We start from the raw sequence: 21,587 nt of genomic DNA, 5'->3' as shown, positions 1-21,587 counted from the left end.
GCTGACTTTTTTAAGCAGAAAGAAATGGGATGAACAATAAAATTCTACCAATGTGGATAAGAGAAGGGAAGGGTGTTTCCCCACCGCCTTTCCCTTTTGTCACTCTCCTTGTCTTGTCACCCTAAATCAAACATGACGCTTGAACTGCCAGCTTAAAAGGCTTGATAACAAGTTTAGGACCTTTATTTCTTTCTGAGATTAAGGAAAACTTGCCAGCTATTTTGGACACTACTACTCCAGTGTGTTAAACAAAATCACATCGCGCTTAGTTAAACATTGGGATCATGAACAAATTACACCAGCACGTAAGATACACGCCCTTTAATTGTCAATCCCATTAATTAGTTTAATTTGAAACTATCATAAATATCAAATTAATGATAATTGTAACAAATCTTAGCTCCCAATTTGCCTCTTTCCTCGATTACTCGCTTAATTAGTGTATTTTTCCTAGCACCTCTGACAAAGCAAATTTATTTAAGTACATTTCAAAAATAATAAGAATGTTATATTCAAACTGTATTTACTGGAAAGGACTCACAGTGGAACGACTTCCGTCCAAAGGAGAAGACAACAACTAAAACATACTTTAAATGGTTTATGGGATAGTTGAATTTAATGAAAGAAATAAGATGAATTCTTTACTTGTGTTTTTTTTTTTTGCTTTGGTTGTGGTTGTGGTTGTTTTGTTTTGATTTTTTAGTCTTTTTAGTATCGGCTGTATATGGTTGAAGTATTTGCACCGTTATAAAAAAGTCCTGATCACATCACCTCCTCAAATCATGGAACAATGATTTCACGTTAGACCAACTTTAGCAAGCAATCAAGGGTGCGTTGGTTTTCACTAGGAGGTTCTGTGATGGGCAAACTCGCGCCCGTCTCTTAACCAATCAGATGTTAGACCAAAACCAATCGCGAATTGGTCGCTCGCGTTTTCCCGCGCGTCAGTAGTTCGGTTCATTTTACTTTCAGATGCCATTGGCTTTTTGAGATATTTCCCTTAGGTCTAATTGGCCAATGTGATAACTTGGCTGTAAGGCAATCAGTCAAAAAATGTATTATAGGAACATTTTGGTGAGCGAAACTGATTTGGAAACGAAATGGTGCAAGTGTCTCGCATCGTTCGGCAGCCACAAAGACCTCATTGATGAAGGAATGAAACACACACAAACAATAATGTGTTTTGCGTCCGATAGCTGTCCTTTATCATGCCTGAGCATCATTTTAAATACACAAATTAGACGCTTAATTCCTTAGATGTGGCCAGTCACTCTTGAAGCAACCCAACCCAGAACAATCTGCGCGATAAAGCCCTGCTAATTGTTCTACTGAGAAATAATTCACAGGACTGTTGACATTGACTAAACCGCCTTATTCGTCCTATTTCATGACTGATGCCAGACTGGTCTTATTAGAAATCATAGTTACCATTAGCCTTGATTTTCACAATGATCCTGCATCGAAAAATCGCGATATTGCAACGACCAATAAATCTAATTTCAAAATAGCAAAATTCTACGAAGAAACTGTTGATCAAGCTTCAATGTGACCGTCTAACCCATATAGTAAGATGTACATTTCTCTCTCTAGACAACCAGTGTACTTACACTCACCTTATGTAATAAACGTTTCCTTGAATAATTTCTAATTTCACTCTGTTATATACTTACAAATATTTTTGAAAAATATTTCACGGAACTTAAGCAGATATACTGTAAGTGCACCCACAAATAGCTCTCTATTCTGCTGAATTCAAGTTCGTCCTTGAAGCGTTTACGAAGCTTCCGATTCCTTCCGTTTTCATTTTCTTAAGGCGTTGAACGACGTCAACAGTCTCGTCAAAATAATGGACAAGATAAGGCTCAGTGGACATAGAAGCCAGTAATTGTTCAAAACAAATCGACCAATGAAGGTCGATGGCACCGGGCGAAAGTCTATCGTTTGACTGGTCAGTATCTAACGCACCTGACAACGGTCTGTCATTTGATTCGTCTGTATCTAATGTCCCGGATGAATGTCTGTGGAGTGATTGGTTTCCAATTGCCGTTTCGGAAGAAGAGCTGTCATTTGATGGGCCTTTACGTTCATCAAAAATGCTTTCGGGGTAGTGGCCTTCTTTGACAACAAGCAATTCTTTGAAGTCTTTTTCATTAGAATTTCTACTTTGATTAGAGTTTTCACCTGTCGAAAGGGGATCACTATGACTCAGTTTGTTATAAACCTCGTGTAAAGTATCTTGAGTGTCATTCTCTTCGCACGTTACAGCTTCAGGTGTACTAAACCCCTCGTCGCTGCCCACGAGAATAAAGTCATCTCCCGCTGCACTTCTCACAGGACTACTGAGCGAAGATTCACTGCTCCTGGCGGCATCAATCAGTTCTTCCTTTACTAAAGTCGACGATTCAAGTTCTGACGTTACAGTTATTTCGCTAGGTGTACTTAACACATCTTCCGTGTTTGATGTCGATGTTTCAAATTCTGCTACGTGAAGTGGGTCCATGAACCGGTCCAGATCATCGCTCTTAGACTGCTGACCAGTGGTTTTGTCTCCACTAGTGTTCACCTCTTCTCCAAATTCCCCCAGCTTAAGCAAAATGTTGCCTACTGATGCAATGGCTTGATACATCTGTTGTTCATTTGGCAGCTCACGGAAGAGCGAGTACATAGTTTTCCACAACAAAATAAAATTTCCCTTCAAAAGAAAAGATATCACAGCTTGAGAATAAATATTTTCCGTTGACGCGTGAAACATAGAGGCTAAAATAAAGTAAAAAAAAAAAAAAAACAAGAAAATATTTAGGGCACTGTTGGCAGGCTTATTATTATGTGTGGAAGAAAGGGTGGCCTAACATTAAGCGCGCTAGACTACGAATCGAGAGGATTGGGTTCGAGACCTGGGGCCTGTTTCTCGAGGGTTCTATTAACTAAACGAGCCCGGAAAGCTGTCCTGTTTTCTTCAAAGATGGGGCTTTGAAGAGGTTTGAAAATTCTATAAGAAAACTATCAGCCAAAGTAAAAAAATGGAGTGGTTAGAGTGCCAGAGCCTGCTTCTCTAGTCTTTAAATTTTAATTACAGAATGTGGGTTCGGGCCCGTAAAGTTTCCGGGACTTCCGAGGAACGAGCCCTTGGCCGGGTCGTTGTGCTGAATACTGAAGCAAAACACCTCATTCTTACAGTGCCTTTCTTGGTTCAGAGGCTTAACTCTTTATACCCTGACATCAGTTTGCATATTCTCCATACTTCCTCTAAACATTTCCTCACTTGCTGACAGGGAGAATTTATTTAACAGTCAATAGCTTCTTTAGTGGGTGATCATTTCCTTTATTCTCGCGACTTTGATGTGTGATTCAGGGATGATATTGTAAGGAGAAATTAGATGCTCGTCACTCATACGAGTCAAAGGCTTAAACGAGTGCCAGCGAAACATCAGAAAAGCCTGACGAAATACTTGAGGGGGTGGAGTAGCCTAAAATCCACTTTCATCCCGTCCAGGGAGGGAGAAGGGGTTAGATTATTATATTTCTTGTCGATTTGTGTTTCGGAAACCGAGATAACCTCCGGCCAGATGGCGTACTTGCCTCGAGAATAAACTAAATCTTTACTCTGGTAACTTATGCAGCCACTATACCAGATACTTCTCATGTTACGTGTACTGTTGATTGCCAGAGCGTTGACACCTCAAAGGCATATTCCGTGAACGATAAGACCCAACAGCTTTATGGGAGATATTCGCATAGTTACGCAATCAGTATTCATGGAAAATCTCTGTTGGCTTCTATCATTTACCACATGCAACTAACACACCTTATTGTGTTTATCAGGTACATTTGTACTCATGAAGCTATTGGGCATCACCGTTCACTGCCAAGGCCTTTAAGGAATCAACCAATATGCAACCAAGTGTACATAAAACAAGAAGCTTGCAGTTCGAACAATGACTCAAAAATTGATTCAAAGAACCCTCATTTTACCTGACTCATTCGTGGTATTTCACTGCCTCTCTTTTCACTGTCTTCATCAGTCAGAGTTCTATGACTTCGTGCGACTGTTTTCAACGAAACACTCACGGGTGACTCCTCTTTAGTGCGAACCCTCGAGACGCACTCATCAAGTGGCGGGAGCTGATCAACTGACTGCGTCGTCATGTCCTCAACACTTTCACCTTCAGTAAGCTCATCACAGCTGTCTACTGACTCTTCATCGCTAACTTGCGCAGTGTCGTCGTCGCTCAGGGCGGGAGGGACGTGCATGCGGTACATGAACTGCATACGATCTTGGAGTTCACCCTTACAGATAATACCCAGCCCTTGCGCAAACTCGCGGAAACTAATGAGTCCGTCTTCATCTCGATCAATCACCTTAGCATGGAAAACAACAAGCAAGACGACGATAAAAATCATGTCAAAAGAGAGCCGCATTAAAGAACATTTTCCCAAACGGAATATTCAGAGAAGTTTTAAGCCCCATCCACACCAAAATGGACAGAATATTCCCTCTGGAAACGCTGTTAAGAGTATTCCGTTCACTATGGAAGACGGGTTAAAAGTTTACCGTTCACACTACAACAATAAGCAGCGAATGAAACGCTTCCCAGCAATCCCAGATATCTAAAAGCACTGACCTTGAATGCCCGCTGAGTCAAGATAGGACCAATCTCCCCAGTCCCCCAGTTCGTAAGGCACTTAAATAGAGGCGCGAATCTCTCGCAGTCGATACACTGATTCTGTATGAGCGGAAACTGGGGCGGAGTATCCTTACTCTCCGGGTTACCATGATTACGCGTCAGAATGTGTCCTGCCTGGAAAGTCAATTTGCACAAGAAACAAGGTGAATGACAATAGGAGATTTGTAGAATGCTTACAAAGTCTTGAGTTTTCTGTCTATATACTACAAGCGGTACGAGCTATGAGCAAAGTACGCAAACGAATTGAATCTCGGTTGATCCATCCAAAATTGGGTTATCACTCCACTATCATTTCATTTACTGGTTTTCGAAATGCATCCTACGGTATCACCCGAGAATCGAATCGATCGCAAAAGGCGTAATCACATACAGGCAACCCTGAAGGAAGTAAACAAATCAATGTTTTGTGCAGCTGTTTTGATGCTCCGCTTTGATCTGAGCTTTTCCTATATTCAGCGTATACCGTTCCCAATTTGGACATTCTTTTGCCCTGATATGGTAAAATGACGCAACAGTGGAAGAACAGATATATATGCTGTATTGGGTCTTTTAAATCAAGAATTCCTCTTTAGAACACCTCTATTCAGGGGACACTTTCCTTGGTCGCAGGGGTGCCCCCTGCAAAGATGTTCCGATGTCTTCTGTCTTTGTTTCTCTCTAGTGACGAGTAACTTGATAATCTAGCTTAAGATTAAGAATCATCATTTCTATCGTCATTGGACGCTTTTGACTCTACCAATCCTGGAAGGGGACAGACTACTTAAAAACGGACTACCTCGTAAACGAGGTCAACGAGGTCGCTGATCTCAGCTGGGAGAGAATGCAAGCAAAATATGAATTGGAAGGTTTAATTCTTCTCCCTACCTTGCACAATACATTTTGAACAGATTTTTACCTCAGTAGCAAATTTATTGTTTTTAACATTCATGACTATTGATGTAGACTTACCTTGAAAACAGCATACAATTGTTCCAGTTCCTTTTGCTCAAACAGACAGGTTTCCACTCCCATGGATCTCACAGCATTTCTTCTCATACTGTCCTCGAGGCCCTTATTAGTACCAGAAGAGAAATAAAAAATTTAACCTAACATAAATCTATTTTCAATTTCATGCATACTTCACAAAATTTTGCACTGTGCTTATTTCTTAACGCCTCCGACTAACCGTTTTTTTCTTAACTGAATCGCGGACAACAATCGCGATAAATCACATTTGTACTTATAAAATAAGACAGAAATATATGAAATATATGTTTTAGCTCACAATGTCTCGCTTTTTCGATATAATTTAAAAACTGCCGTGGCGCGTCTCCACACCTGAACAACTTTTAGTCTCTGTGCATTTCTCATGGAGTCAATGGTCTCTGCTGTGATGAAGCCGAACTTCTGATATGATTCCAAAATAAGGTTGGCTACATCCACTGTGCTGTGGTACTAAAAGGAAAAAAAACTATCAAATATTACTTGACTGCTTTCTACCACTTTGAGAATTGGCTCATTTTGAAAATTTCAAATTCAAAGTCAAACTTAAGATCTTTTAACCACAGATACGGACGCGATACATTGAGGGACAATCCGAAGCGACTTGCTTTTGTAACTTCGAGCATCGCACAAATTCAAGCCTCTTTTAATTTGTGCAACTTGCTACGGACACGAAATTCCGTCACAGAAAAAGGAAAATTGATAGAAATCATCCTCCTCCCCCTTTCCGTTCAAACGACACGAATTCTAGCCATAACTTGAACCCAGGACATATCACAGCAACGTGTCTCGCGGCTCTAACACTGATCCTAAATTTACCACAGAAATTACGTAACTGTGGCATTTAATTCAAGATTAGAATTACTCGTGCTTTGGACCAAAGCTTTCGGGAATTAACCTGCTACCTCTGATTTCCCAAAACTGCAAAATATCGAAATTGGGCGACAAAATTTTACCTCGTCCAATATCAAACCAGCAACAATTTCACAGGCTTTCATGAACTAATAACAATTACTTATCCTTTTGTGAACCTTCTGCGCTTTCATGGACTAAAGTGAAATACTTAAACAAGGCCAGTCTGACAAAGAACCCTGCGCGTGCGTGATAATGCAAGAATGACTCATTACTGCATTATCAACTCTCTCGCACAGAAAGACGAGTTTGCGACAACAAAACGTTTGTGATGGACGATGAAATAGTTTTCGTTTTGAATATAAAAATTGTTTTGTTGGCAACATGTTCTTCCAAGTAAAGTTCCCCCCGTGATATACAAACTGGGTTCTTTCTGTGATGGTCATTTGAAAAGTTATCAATAATTACTGCAGAAATTCTGAATTTCACACCATTCTCTCCCCAATCCCCAATACAATTACCCCAGAGGAAGGCGATCCATTGTTTTTGTTGTAACCTCCTTGGTAATTGGTCAGCGTGGTCGCGTCCCTGTTGGTCACGTGCTCCAGGTAATTCCCTAATACCGTCATTGCCTCACCATCGTCTCGGACGGCTAAAAGTTTGTTTCTGTTTGCGTCAAGTGTAGCCAAGGCAATCTGAAACAGTACCTGGAAGAAGATCGTTTTTTGATGGTTGAACTCACGAGAAGATGGAGAGGTTGCAATGTAAGTAAGCTTTGAGTTGCAAGCTCTTGACTCAGTTCTTCTTGTTTATCAAGAGGATAAAAAAGACGACAAATAGAGTAAAATTTAGGATCACTACCCATCTCGAAAAACTATCAGAATCATTTTTCCTCTAACGCATATGGAAAGAAACTCACGAGTTCACAAAAACAAAAAAAAATTTTTTTGTAAGTAACAATGGTGATCGCTCAGAGATGAACAATAGATTCTAATAAAAGATCAGTTGAAATGAAAAAATCTTTATCAAATAAAGTGAGTTACAGGTTTTATACCACTCAGAAGACAAAACGTCCTCTTTACCTTGGTACCGTCATAGAAAAAGCAATCTATGATGCTGACAGCACTGGTAAATGGCATGACACTGAAAACAACAAGAAAAACACAAGTGTCTTATCAGAAAGGAAACAACACGTCCCAAAATAGATTATCTTAACAAAACCACCAACATCGCTAGCATAATTGAATTTTATAACTTAAAGTATTAGTAAAAGAAATTGATTTCTAATCGACACCCGCAATTACAAAAGCCCTCGCCCATACCATGGGATTCGAATTAGGATCTACGGAAAAATTTTATATACACCGTGTTTTGAAGGTAGTTGTGACGCAACATTCAACACCTTTATTTAATCTAGCCTACAAATAGTTGTTCTAGCCCCATACCCCCCTACTCACGCTGGTTTTTGTAACGAAAAGTCATGGGAAGCAGGGTTTTTGGAGGGGGGGGCGGGCGGGTGGGGGCAAGAGTGAAGCAGGAAAGTGAATGGGTCGTGGGTTGATATCAGGTGCGTTGCAGGTCGTGACAACATCTGCGGGATGATTACAACGGGAACGGTCGCTTTTTATTAACCTGTAACACTCAAGGGGTGGCATCCCAAAAAAACTTTCATTCGCAAAGTCATATTTCAACACGTTGGCACATAATTTATCAGCCTGAACTCCGCTACCAGGGAAGATGGGCAAGTTAAACTTTAAACCAAAGTTACCTGAGGAAGAGTGTAAGAAACCAAGACAAGGAGATCATGTTGAGAATTCCAAGTTCCATCAGGTGATCATACAACTCTGGCAAGTGATCACGGGTAAGGTCCTCGAACACTCCTGGAGGACACAAAAAGGTTTAGAATACCAACACTTTACTAACAAAAACCATAAAGCGAAAAAAGAAAGTAGCTAGACAATCACCTTGATCAACAAGAGCTCCAACAACTCTTGTGTTATAGTAATCTGGCAAAAGACGCTCACAAACCGCCACTAACAACCAGAAAGCTTCTTCTTCTGTGCAGTATAACAACAGCACTGATGCTACAATATTCATGGCTTGACAATACCCTAGAGGTTACACGACATGCAAAGAACGTAAGCTGATAGCAGGTTTGAGAAGTCACTTAAAATTGGATACCTCTGCAAATGTACGTCTACATACAAACCTATGCTTGGGTTTCTCCAGGCGTAAGATGTCAGAACTCTCCGCAAAGCTGCTATTCCTACTTCAGACTGGAAGGCAGGGTGTTCAGGAAGTGACCTACAGCGGGCAGATGATTTACAGCTTAAAATAGTTTGTACCATATTGAAAACGTTAGTATCACAGTAGAAGAACAAACAAGGTCAAATTTGTTTTTCTTTTCTGTAGCGAAACGCTCTTGCTGAGCGTTTTTTTTTTTCTTTTTACACCCACCTGTGTAGATCTCTTTCAATCTCCTCAGTTGCCAGAGTGGTTTTTCCCTCGCACTCCTCCACCAGTGTGGCATAGTAACCAGGGTGAGTTTGAATCTGTTCAGATTGAGACAAAACACGTTTCCCTCATATTCAGCATATGACCTTTTCGATCTAACCCGTACCAGTCTCCCTTAGGGCTTCCATATATTTCCTAGTGGGTTAATTGGGATAGTTTGCTCCGCGATAAAGACAACACCATCTGGCTAATTAGCCTGACTGTTCTCAGACCCTGTTGTCTGTTTATTTAAACAAAGTTTACAAGTTGTTTATTAAACCTGTGTACTAAAAAATCCAAAATTTACTGAACCTTTCAGCCGAACTTTTATTTTTGTAAACAGTGCAAAGAGGGCTAATAGCTATCAGTGGAAAGACATGAATTCAATTCAATCAAACCTTTTAAAGAGAAAGGTTGAAGCCCACTCATTGCGTACAACCGTGGTTTGTGTTAGACTTCGTGTAAATAACCAGTCCTGTATGTTTGGTACTGATCATTTTCAGAGAACATAATGAATGGCTATGCATGGGTCAGCGCTTTTCGATTGATTGCCGAACTCTTTAACTCCCAGAGTTCCCCCTTACAGTGTTTGATTGTGTTCAGTTTAGTTTTGAATCTGATTGGTTGAGAAAGTGGAGCAAGTTTTCCCGGCCAATCGCTATCGCTCCCGGATACTTTTGGACACATACTCCATCAAACAGGGAGATTACTAGATAATCACTTCTGGTAATGTAACAGCTGAGCTTAAGACAAACGAGACCTTAAAAGTAAACATCTATTGACAATCTGAATCCACCAATCTTCACTGGTGTCTGTACTCTTTCTAGTCTCCCTTGCAGCCGTTGCTTAGTCTCGTCACGCAGCGCGTAATCTCTAACAGGGTGAAGGGGGAGAAAGCGCGTTGCGTGACGAGATCAACGGCTGCGAAGGACACTAAATTCTTTTTTTTTGGCCTTATTACAAATGATTGGTTAAAGAATAAATTCAATTAAAGTACTGGCCGCCTAGAATAACAATTGGATCCAGCGAAGCTAGGCAGCCAGAAAATAGAATATAAAATTGTCATCACAAGTCAAATATATCATCTGAAAAACGCGTCAACCCCTACATTTGTAGCGACTTGTACCTGATTGATAGCACCAGAGAATATTAGCCATACTTCCGCCCTCAGACTGTCAGGAACGCCTTTGAGTATCAAATCCTGGGTCTTGACAGTGCGATACATACAGACACCCCTGAAAAACGCCAATAAAGTTTAACGACCCGCTAAATTGACTAATCATATATATATATATCATTATCTAACCAGTTGTAATAATCTGTTTTTACCTTCCGTAGTCTGCAAAATGCAACCGCCACAAATGTTCTTTGATAGTCTCCTTGGCATTCACATGTGCAGCGGGTGTGTTGGAGAAAACTGTGGTGAGAGGCGGCTGGAATGTTGCCTTCGTCACACTTCCTTGGAAGTCCCAGTCTCCTTTGTCACTAGATCTGTTTCCAACAAAAGCACAAGATTCACGTATCTACGTTAGAGTAGAGGCCTTTAAAGATGATTTTACAAGCACCATGACCGAACATGAAAAAAACAAAACAAAAAAAAAATACATGAAGCGGTAAAACAAGCGTTCATTAAACTCACTTTGGCTCTGGAGTCTTTGCTAAGAAGTCAGAAATTAGTCTTGTCAGATAGTCTCGATCTTGCAGAGATGCAAACAAAAAGCTGGCCTGCAGAGAAAGAGTGGAAAAGGAGATCTAACAACATGCAGTTTTTTTTAACCCTTTCACTCCCAAGATCTTATATTTTCTCCTTACTGTCTGTCACACAGCTCTTATGAAGTTAGTTCAGAGAATTTGGTATTAACTAATAATCATCTAATTGATATTTTTATCTATTCTCATTACCAATCTGCTTGATGTTATGTCCATATTGTAAGGAGAAATTCTGTCTTGTTCACGCCTGGGAGTTAACCCTTTAACTGACCCAAGATCTGATGTTTAATTCTCCCCTCTAGCTGCTATACATTTCTTTGTAAGTAAGTTACGAGAATTTGGTGTCGGATCAAGATAACAACAACACCTTCAACCTGATAAGTTTGAATATTCTCACGACCTGTTCGCTAGATAATGTTTAAATACTATAGGGAGAAGTTACTTGTTAATCACTTCTAGGAGTAAAAGGGTTAAAGGGTTATAGCACGGTAAATCACTAAAGAAAAATGAAAAAGTCCTTTAAAAATATATTTTTTCCTTATCATTCCAATGATCTGAGATGTAATTCTCCCTTTTGCTTGCTATTTAATTCGGCGTTCATCACTTTTGTGAAATAGGTGCCGTATAAACATGAAAAAAATTCACTTTTTGGAGGACTTACAAGGCTGGGAATGCCTCATGGTAATTAACAACTATTCACCAAAATGGACCTGACTAATGGTGGATATTCACCGGCCCGCGAGGCAGCAAGATAAATATCCACTGCTAATCACGGACACCGAGGAGAATAGTTGATTTAGTATATACTAAAGCAGTGAGATAATATATCACAAAAATGTGATTTTAACTCATTTATTCTTGCCACGATTACAATATTTTCGGGGACAAATCTCGCGCGCATTGCGTGAAGATGAATAGCAAAGGATATTCAGAGTTTGAGTAGCCAATCAGTGCGCACCTTCAATGCCATCCACTGTTTTAGTATATACTAATTCAATTTACTCTGAAGATGCTCACCTTTGATTTGGTTGTGATGTGCACTGCATTTGGTATTATTGCTGAAGTTTCCACTTTTTCAACCAGTGTAATTTCTCTCATTGGAATCACCACCGACATTAACTGTCTGACCTAAAGGACAAACAAAGCAGTACTTGCTACCTCTGACAAAATTTTCACTGACTTTATACCGCATCACTGTTTTACTTCTACGCCAATTTACCATACTGGGCCAACGGAACGCGCAAAATATGCCACGGTATTACACTGTACAACAGAGAAGAAACACGGACGGGAAACAGAATAGCCCCGCTAAACGATCAAACGTTTCCCTTTTTTTTTCGGCTTTACTTTTCATTAAACAAACTTTACAGCGCTCCAAATTTTCTTGGTGATAGCAAACAATATATAATATATATTGTATATATTATATAATAATAAACCCCTTTCTCGATGCTTTAACATATAATACGAATAGAAATTCAGTTCTTTACCAGTATTTTACCACAGAGCTCGCAAAATATCCGCGCCTTCTACATGTTTAACTATCAAATAAGGTGTATATATCATGCCCTTTGTCTCACCTTGCTGCTAAAGCAGAGGTAGTTTGGAGAACAGTACAATGTTCCCCATTCATGAGCCTTTTCATGAGGACTCCACAGGGTGCATTCACAGTGACCATCAAGCTTCTCCTCTACAGGCAGCCGAAACAAGTTTCTGAAGATCAAACAAGATATCAATGGCATACCTACAGAAGGGGGGAGGGGTTTCTTTGGTGCCAGTGACATACTTACCATGTACTTCAATCATGAAAAACTCACATCTATACCCTACAACAATAATCTAACATTCACATAAAAAATGCCTCACATTTTTCTAGTTTACCTGTAAAATTCACTGTGTGCTCTGGCATCTAAGTCTCTCTTCAGAGATGGAACCTTTTTCAATTGTTTGCCTCTATTTCTATGATAAGTCAGTCAAAATATAATAATTATTTAATGCATACATTCTGAAACAAACAACTTAACATTCATTTGTCCTTACAACCAATTGCATACAGCAGATGACATCATTAGGAATTTTTTCCTGTATCTATTCACTAGGACAAATAATTATGACCCTTTACAGCATTTCAGGCAAAAATGTGACAAAATTAATGCATGTGATGGTGCAGCATACAACATGTGTAATGTGACACAGATACAAATACGCTCAAATATAACAAACACAACAAAGAATATCATAGTACCTTTAACCCTTTCACTCCCAAGATCTAATTAGTAATTCTCCTTACTATCTGCCATACAGTTCTTATGATGTTAGCTCAGAGAATTTGGTATTGGATCAACTAATAATCCCATGATTGATATTCTTCTCTATTCTCATCACCTGCCTGCTTGATATTGTATTGATATTGTAAGGAGAAATTCTGTCTTGGTCACTTGTGGGAGTTAAAGGGTTAAGGCACTCCTAAAAGGCCTTTGTTTATGTGCAAGCTTATATCACCATAATGAAACAGCAGTTCTCAAATAGCAATAATTGACAATCAAAATATCAGAAAAGAGAGGTGACTTCCTTTAAGCCGGCTTACAGTTTATCTCCCACAGTAATAATCTGTGTATTTTCTAAATTGACTGGGCCTAGCTGGACGGAAAACACTATACAACAGATGAATTGTTATTCAGCTGGTAAGTGTGGACAAAGCATTCTGTGCTACCCACCAGATACAGATTTATCCACCCTTTGCTCAATGGGTTACTGGTGCATAACTTTCATTTCAAATTCTAGGCTTACAAATTCACAGACCAGTTTGATTTTCATTTTCTTTTGTTACAAACAAAGGCAAAACATCAATATTGGTTTGACAAATTCTAATGTTAGCTTTGATGAACAATCTGAGCCAATGAGAACAAAACACTGAGTCCCTTACTTTGTGAGTAAAGGCAATGTTTTGTCTTCTTCATAACCTTCTTCTGATAGCAACCTATGACAAAGACAATGTAAGAAAATAAAATCAACAGAATTTATTGTTACAAATAGCATTGAATCATAGGCTGTCACAATTTAAAGCCTTTCAAGGCCTTTTCCCATCTTGATGTCAAAATCTGGAATGAAATACCCTGTGAATATAAAATTTGCTGAAGAAATCCTTCAAAAAAGAAACAAAAAGAGCTCCTCTCAATATTCTATAGACTGAAAATTATTTTATGGAGCCTGATGAGATAATACTAACATTCAAACATGGCAAAACTGTGGCAAATTGAACCAGTCCTGCACAATTTTTTGTACACTTAGAAACTCTGAGACTTTTTCTCCTATACAATGAATGTCTTTCATTTTCCTCTTTTTTTCTTCTTAAGTATCTTTTTAGGTCTTTTAACATGTATTTCTTCATTTGTGTATTATTCCAGTGTAATTTAATTGCTTAGGGTTAGAGTAAAATTAAATTTAGTTAAGGAAAAATTTAGCTGCCTGATTAGGATCTACTATCTGCAGTTCAGAGGAATATCTTAATATATAGATATATCTAAAAAAAAAAAAAAATAATTAAAAATAAGTGTGAAAGCAAGAAGTTACAGCAAGTAGACCCTCTCTCATACACAAAAGCAAAAGTATGCTATGCTAAAAAAATTCAAAAGTGGTTAGCACAATAGTCATTGAAAACAAGTAACTTGTCCCCAACCACTATCACCTGTCTTATTTGAATTTTGGACAGCTTCATTGAAAAGTCAAATAATCCCTGGTGAACATGTGTTCTAGAAATCTCCATCAAGATTTTAAACTATGTCATCACAGAACAAGTTCTTGAGCATGGAATTTTTCCCAGAGCTCTTGCTACATAAATTACACTCATCAAGACCAGAATTTATATTAAACAAATCATGTTTTTGTCTTTGAGTAGGGTTGTACTTTACTAATCACTGACTGACACATCATCCTTCATGTAAGCAACATACTGTACATTGTAAATACATTGACTAAAATGATTCCTTACTGTCGCATGGCTAGATTAGCCAGCTGCTCCATGAGACCAAATGTTTCTGTTATGTGAAGCAACAACGAGAAACAGAACTGCAAAATAATACAAAAATAAATTTTACAATAAGGCTTACAATCATGGCTTCTAACATAGAATAATTACTAAAAAGCATCTATGGGACTGTCCTGGAAGAAACCCATTCAAATTCCAACAGTACTCTTGACAAATTTTTAATTACATGATAAACTGAATGATACACATGTCCTGAATGGTTCTTCCTTGTACAAATCTCTTGGAGGACAGCCAGATACTTGACATCACCATAAACAATATTTCATTTTTCATTGTACAAAACAAACAGATTCCATGTTGCTGAGCATCTGTTCAACAATAGATCACAGAAGATGTCAAAATGTGGTAAGAACATCTGTGACACTCTTGGCTTTGCAAACAAACTGATTTGAGATGAAAATCTACAATTTGCAGAATGAACTAATAATCTGAAAGTTGCAAAATGCAATGTGTAACTTGCAAAACGAAAATCTGTTCTCGGAGAATGGAAATCTGTAACTATTGAAAAAACACTTTCATTTTCCCACTAAGCATGATATTTTATTCAGAAACATGTTGTTTACACTTTTGGTTAAGCTACATTTTTCATATTTATGTCCAGTCAGGGCAAGTGTCATGTCAAACATTGAATTATTGCAGTGACTAAACACATTGCTGACACCTTATAAACAGCACAGTCACAGCACCAAGTAATTTTTCAAATAATTAATATATATTTGCTTTATATGGCTGAATAGCACAGCACTTCTTTCAAATAGCCAACCCACCATTTTCTTTGCAAATTGCAGACTTTTATCTTGCAAGGTACAAACTTCAACTTTATTTTGCAGATTACGGAGCGACATTAAACAATTTAAGCCTCCTTTGTCAGTCTTTTAATGCAAATTTCCCTTTCTTTCATAACTTGGCTATTCTTCTTTTCAAGGAAATTGTTATTTTATGATAAATTGGTAAAAAGACTTTGCATTGTCCAATTTGGTCAGCAATCATACCCATGATAAACAAATGACATTCCTACTGCACAGTCGTCCCATTTTGTTCTCACTCATATGATTACAGACAGAATTGAACTCCATTCAGTCCTATTACTATAACTAATAACTTGATGGCTCTTTGTGAAATTTTCCTTCTCTCTAATTTGCCATCATGACTGCTTTGGTTTTCATTCCAGAACACTCCATCAAAAAGCATTCTAACAACAAAGGACATTTTTTATGTGGAAACTGAAGATAATCACCTCCCCTTCTCTTGTTGTGACTTTGACTCCATCAGTAAACAGGACACTACTGCTTCTCTCTAGAGACTAAAATATTGAATTTTCTATCAAAATATATGAAAAGCCAGTTTTTACATTGTATAGGCATACAAAAATCAATTGATATGAAACTGGAGAAATTCTGTATCATCAATATCTATGGTATATTTTAACAAGTTTATTTATCAGAATTATGACCCATATGTCATGTGTGCACTTGTGCATGTATTGGAAAATAATAAAAATTCAAGCATGAGGGTCACGTATGATGGTGTAAGCTACAAAAGCCATATGACCCAACAGTGTTTAGTTTGGGCTTCATGCAGAAATATTCTGTTCTTGGTTTTGATATTTTGACCTGACTGTGCTCAATTTCTGTGTCATGACTGCAAACCAAATATTTTTCCCCTTGGTTCACCCACTGGTGTGATAAGTAAAAAACATACAGAACATTGTAAGGTCATATCAGTTGGTCCCTCTGCTCCACCCCTCTAGGGTATAGTTCATCCAATATTTCAGAGAAAAGTCTCTCTAGGGAGGTGGGGTTGACGTTTAAATTTCATTTACATTTCCTACAGGGGGTATTTTCTGAAAACTGTACTGGGTATTGCAAAATAATATAGCAGCAAGAATTGTAGTTAAAGACTGTGCAATCTTTACATCCTAACTTCAATATGTATATTCTCTATACTGATCTCTGTAAATTTCCTGAGGTATTGACAGGGAATTTTTGTGTGACAATCAAGAGCCTCTTTAGTTTGTGATCATTTCCTTTATTCTCAGAAACCCTAATGTGTGATTCAGGGATGATACTGTAAGGAGAAATTAGATGCATACCACAACATCCAACCATCTGATGACAAGCCTGGCCTCTTTTCCCATCAAAAATGAATAAAAGCACATGTAGTTAACAGATAAATACAGCCAACCCTGACGAGGAACTCTGCCTTTCCAGAAGCTACAAGAATAGTCTGAAAAAATATAAATAAACAGTATTTATCAACAGAAGCTGAGTGCTGCAGCTGATCTGTGCTGTTTGAAACACAAATGTGGAGTATAACTTAACCCAGTTTAACCCTGAGAAGCATTTGACCCTAGGTAAGTTAGTAACAACTTTATTAATAGAGGTTGACACATAACTCTCTGAACTGATGACCTAGCTACCCTCTGTCCTTAACGATCTTGTAGAAGAGGTTAGAATAATCTTAAAACATGCAAGTTTAAAACATAAAAATGTATCTAAAGCTTATCAATATAAGATCCACATTTACACTATGCTATAAAATATTTTTTGATTGCAGAACTAAAAATATTGAATTGACTAATTATCCCCAAAATTAATATTTTTCTTTATTCTCATCACTTATCTGGTTGATATTGTATTGATATTGTAAGGAGAAATTCTGTCTTGGTAACTCATGGGAGTTAAAGGGTTAAGCAGCAGCCAGTTTAACCCCTTTCAGTAACAATTCCCTCTAATCCATTATGTCTGCATCCAGGATAACACTCAGTTGATAACAACACTAACATATACTTTGAGCTATAATAGGGTTACAAAGAAGGATGCCTGATATTGTAAAAATAATTTATGGTCACTTGAACACTGACAAAATATTCAAGTTCCTTCCTGTAAATATTTTATCAACTTTTATCATTTCATCACTTTTTTTTCTTATACACTGTAAAAATTTTAGTAAAATAAACTTTTGGACTTACAGTTAACCAGTTTTTCCTCAGCTGGGATGTTAAAGATCCTATGAAATCTCACTGCAGCTGACTTAAACCTGTTGGTTTCTGTTTCTGCTACAATGTCTTGATCTGCTGTTTCATTAGCCACCAGACTTTCAATCTTTGCCTTCACAAACTCTCTGATGTCATCTTCACTTTCAATAGTTTCTGTTGAATAGAACAAAAAATTGCTGGGATTGATTTACATGATCTTGGTTCTTTTAAGGAAATACAAAATGCACTGTTTCAGTGAAATACTCTACTCATCAGTCATGGCATGTTAAGCTTACTTATGGAGTAGAGGGAAATAAGATATCTGGGTTACAAGTACATGTAAAATTTGAGATTGAGACAAGTATTTTGCAGCTTTGTCTTAAAAATTAGTTGGCACTTTAAAAACAAGTAACCAGTGAAACACTGGTACACCTAGAGAACATTTTTAAATCAAGAAAATTGATGCAATAGTCATCTAAAAACCTATAAGTATGGAAATTTGATTCCAGTGATGAAGTAAAATCCTTCTAGTAGCTGTTTACACTACAACCTACCTAATGTCCCAAGCAAATGTTTTGTTAGCCAGTTCCAGTCCTCCTCAATCTCTTGGAATGATGCTGCACTTGCAATCACTAAAAAAAAAAATACAACACAGCAGTTATTTAAGGTGTCTGCCACATGTGGTTAAATTGTTGGCTAAACACCAGGATGATTTCAACGCCGGCTAAAGCCACATTCTTAGATGTTGGTTTTAAACTTATTAGCGGAACAGTTTTGCTACTGATGAGCTGTAGGAAAGATCAGGTCAGGAAACCCACTCAAATACAAATCAATTAAGCCTTGAAATGGAATCCCCTTGGCAAATGGACCAGAGCACAACCAACAAACACCTGTTGGTAACGTGTTCAGGCCAAGCTGAAGAATTGGGACCACATACAGCCCGCACTCCAAAGGCTAGCCCAGGACAGGATAAGGTGGACAAGGGAGGTCATCTGGAGTACAGCCTATGCTCAAGGGAGAGCCAAGAGCATAACTAACTTGGGATTTGAACCAAAAAAACCTACAAGAGTAGTCTACATGTGATACTTCAAGTGTTATTTTATTAGCCATTGGCTTCTTCAAGCGCAATATCACTTCCTTTCCTTTCAATTTACATATGATGCAACCTGATCACTCTATGTTTGGGTATAATTATGTTTTGGTAGAGCGTCTGGTCAAAAGGAGTTTATTGTTTCCTCTATCCAAGGTAAATTAACAAATCCTTAACCCTCTGACCCCTGCTAGTGATTAACATCTACTATCTCCTTGGAGTATCACTGCTGAATCAGGTTTTAAGGTCATGAGAATAATAGAAATTATCATCAACTAAAGAGGCTCTTGAACAATACATAAATACTCTTGATGTTACCACAGGGAGTGTGTAGAGAATTCTCTGAAAAGTATGCACACTGATGTAAAGGTGTTAATTAAGGCTAAAACAATAAAACAATACAGAAAAAATATACAAATACAGTATTCTAATATCGCTTAGACTAGAATGTATATCTGTACTGAGTTCAGTTTGCTGTTCTTTTCAATCGTAAATAATGAGTAGGAATTTAAAAAAAAAGGATTCACAATCCCATGACCTACATGTGCACACCAAGGGTATATATAACATAGCAGAATGTGTGTCATGTTGAAACATGCAGGTACATGTACAGGTTAAAAAAATATAAATAAATCATTTCCCTAACGGACAATCCCTTAATCAAAAAATCAATTAGGAAAAAAACTCACCATAACTTATGTCGGAGCTTGGCAGTTGTAAAAGTATGCGAAATGGAGCAGGCTAAACGAAGAGCAACATTAGCATCAGCTCCAAATTTCGGATTCAGTGTTTCATAAAGATTAGAGTAAGTATACAAAAAAAGATGAAATTGGCATGTGGCAAAATGCCTTGTTCGATCGAGGAAAGAAGCCCACCTTCGTGTCGAGAACGTTGTCTAAAGTTCCGATCAGAAGTGAAGTCAAACCACCTCCACCGTGGCCTTTTCGTCGTTGAAGCACAAAGTAAGGGTTTGCTCTCTCAATCACCCTGAAAAGCAGAATGAAAGACGCAACAGTGAATCGAATAACAGTTTTGAAGCTAACTTTCGAGCGATCGTAAAGTTTCGTGTTTCATTACCAAAGAGCATTTGCCAAAAGAACTTCTTCGGGTTTTATCCACATCGCTGTCACGCGCTCCGATCAATTCTGAAAAGATAGATCATCATTTAGAGAGCGGATTTCTTCCCATATCTAATCGATTCAATTCCAAAACAAAGTTTAAATATAGCTGTTGTGAGCCTGCTCTGTTTGTGCAACTGCTGACGATCTGCTGACTCGAGGTCACTTGAAGTTGCGCCGCAAATGAACAGCAGTCGTTTTGAAGGGTGAAATTTATGTGGTGTAACTTTCATGTAATGCTCTGATATACTTACCAGGTTCCACTCTTGGGGCGTTTGAAGGGCGAGTCACAGATAAAATCGTTCTTAAGACTTGCTACAAAGCCCGGATATTGTTTCGTCACAAATGGGAGGGAACATGCCCCTCGTCAGAGCAAATGACATTCTTTTTGACGAAGGGCTGACGGGATTGGAACCTTACCTGGCTGGGTTGGGGAATTTGAACCGTAGGTGTCAAGTCTTTTCATCGAAATACAATTCTTACCTCTTTAGATATTGAGGTGTAAAGCCGGGTAAAGAGTTCACTTTCTTGAGCGAATGTCTCAGAAGAAAAGGTCTATGAGGGCTAGGTTTTAAGTCTTGTTTAATTCTTAATTAAAAGTCACGTTCGCTTATTTTACCCATTCCAAAAAAATTGCCCACCAAATCCAGCACCTTGTTGGGTCATTTGAACACAATTTCCGCCTGAGGGAGGGGCTGAGGCTTATAGATACACGTATCTGACGATTATTTAGTGCATCCATTGATAAGTGTAGTCCTTTTAGAGATCCATATCGCTCTTCAAATCTCAATATCTTTGTTAGATCAGAATCCTCTATCAGGGTCATTGCCTTTTCATCGTTAGTTTCTCCGATGTGCGAATCAATAATCAATTAGAAAGGGTCTGAGAGGTCTGCCTCTGACTGCGATCAAGAAGAAAAACGAGTGCTACCCTAACGTTGAAGTCGATACGAAATCCTATGTCATACATATTTTTTTCCTTTAAGGGGACACTTCCTCATTTGGCCTAAATACGTATGTACCGCCAGAAAGGTTATGGTTTTTGGGGTAGAAGTCGTGAATCGAGTTAAATAACTTATTATAGCTGTTTTCACTCACCCCTCCCAATCGCTACCCAGCTTTCAGCTTCAGAATCAAGAACAACTCGTCCATTTAGGACAGGAACAGTTTAGTACCTTTTCTCACTCAGGTTATTGCTTGACCACCTTTGAAGTCTATCAGTTCTCACTTTATGGTTTTAAAGTTACAGAATTCATAACGTAAACACAATGTCTTTCATCATATCGACACAAAACGATATATACAAAAATAAATTAAATAAACCATAGAATGATATCTAAATTAATATAATATCACCAATCGGGTTCAAGCTTACATATCAGGAGAAGTGGTACAGTAAGTCATCATGTGATAAAGGAGACTACATAAGCTTATCTGAACACTTTTGACCTATAAAGTCTAACTTTACCGTAAGATATCAACTCAAAAAAGAGGAAGACGCAGACCACGCCTTAATAATCTGATGACAGCACAGGGTTTCTGAAGCCTCCCTTGTGTCTAATTCAATACATTCTGCTGGCATGCAGTTCAGTTTACCAAGCACAGTTGAAAAATTTAATTTTTCTGGAGAACCT

General features: G+C 38.2%; 1 protein-coding gene across 1 annotated transcript; it reads right to left on the bottom strand.

The window, feature by feature from the left end:
- Nucleotides 1–152: 152 nt before the first annotated feature.
- On the bottom strand, nt 153–20,064 carry LOC131786501 (TBC1 domain family member 9). Its single transcript, XM_059103553.2, has 26 exons — nt 19,914–20,064; nt 19,712–19,823; nt 19,526–19,577; nt 18,301–18,378; nt 17,741–17,920; nt 16,862–16,995; nt 16,007–16,072; nt 14,713–14,789; nt 13,648–13,701; nt 12,603–12,680; nt 12,302–12,434; nt 11,739–11,849; nt 10,651–10,736; nt 10,341–10,502; nt 10,138–10,246; nt 8,976–9,070; nt 8,728–8,822; nt 8,483–8,629; nt 8,287–8,398; nt 7,601–7,661; nt 7,040–7,225; nt 6,003–6,119; nt 5,634–5,735; nt 4,623–4,799; nt 3,973–4,359; nt 153–2,692 (listed from the first exon to the last, which is right to left on the bottom strand). The coding sequence occupies exons 1-26, from the start codon at nt 19,955–19,957 to the stop codon at nt 1,739–1,741; spliced, it is 3,909 nt and encodes a 1,302-aa protein (XP_058959536.2). The 5' UTR covers nt 19,958–20,064; the 3' UTR covers nt 153–1,738.
- Between the last annotated feature and the right edge of the window lie 1,523 nt (nt 20,065–21,587).

This window comes from Pocillopora verrucosa, chromosome 3 (genome assembly GCF_036669915.1).
Source record: "Pocillopora verrucosa isolate sample1 chromosome 3, ASM3666991v2, whole genome shotgun sequence".
NCBI lineage: Eukaryota > Metazoa > Cnidaria > Anthozoa > Scleractinia > Pocilloporidae > Pocillopora > Pocillopora verrucosa.
The sequence above is the reverse complement of the archived record's forward strand: the minus strand, read 5'-3'. Positions and strand labels throughout refer to the sequence as shown.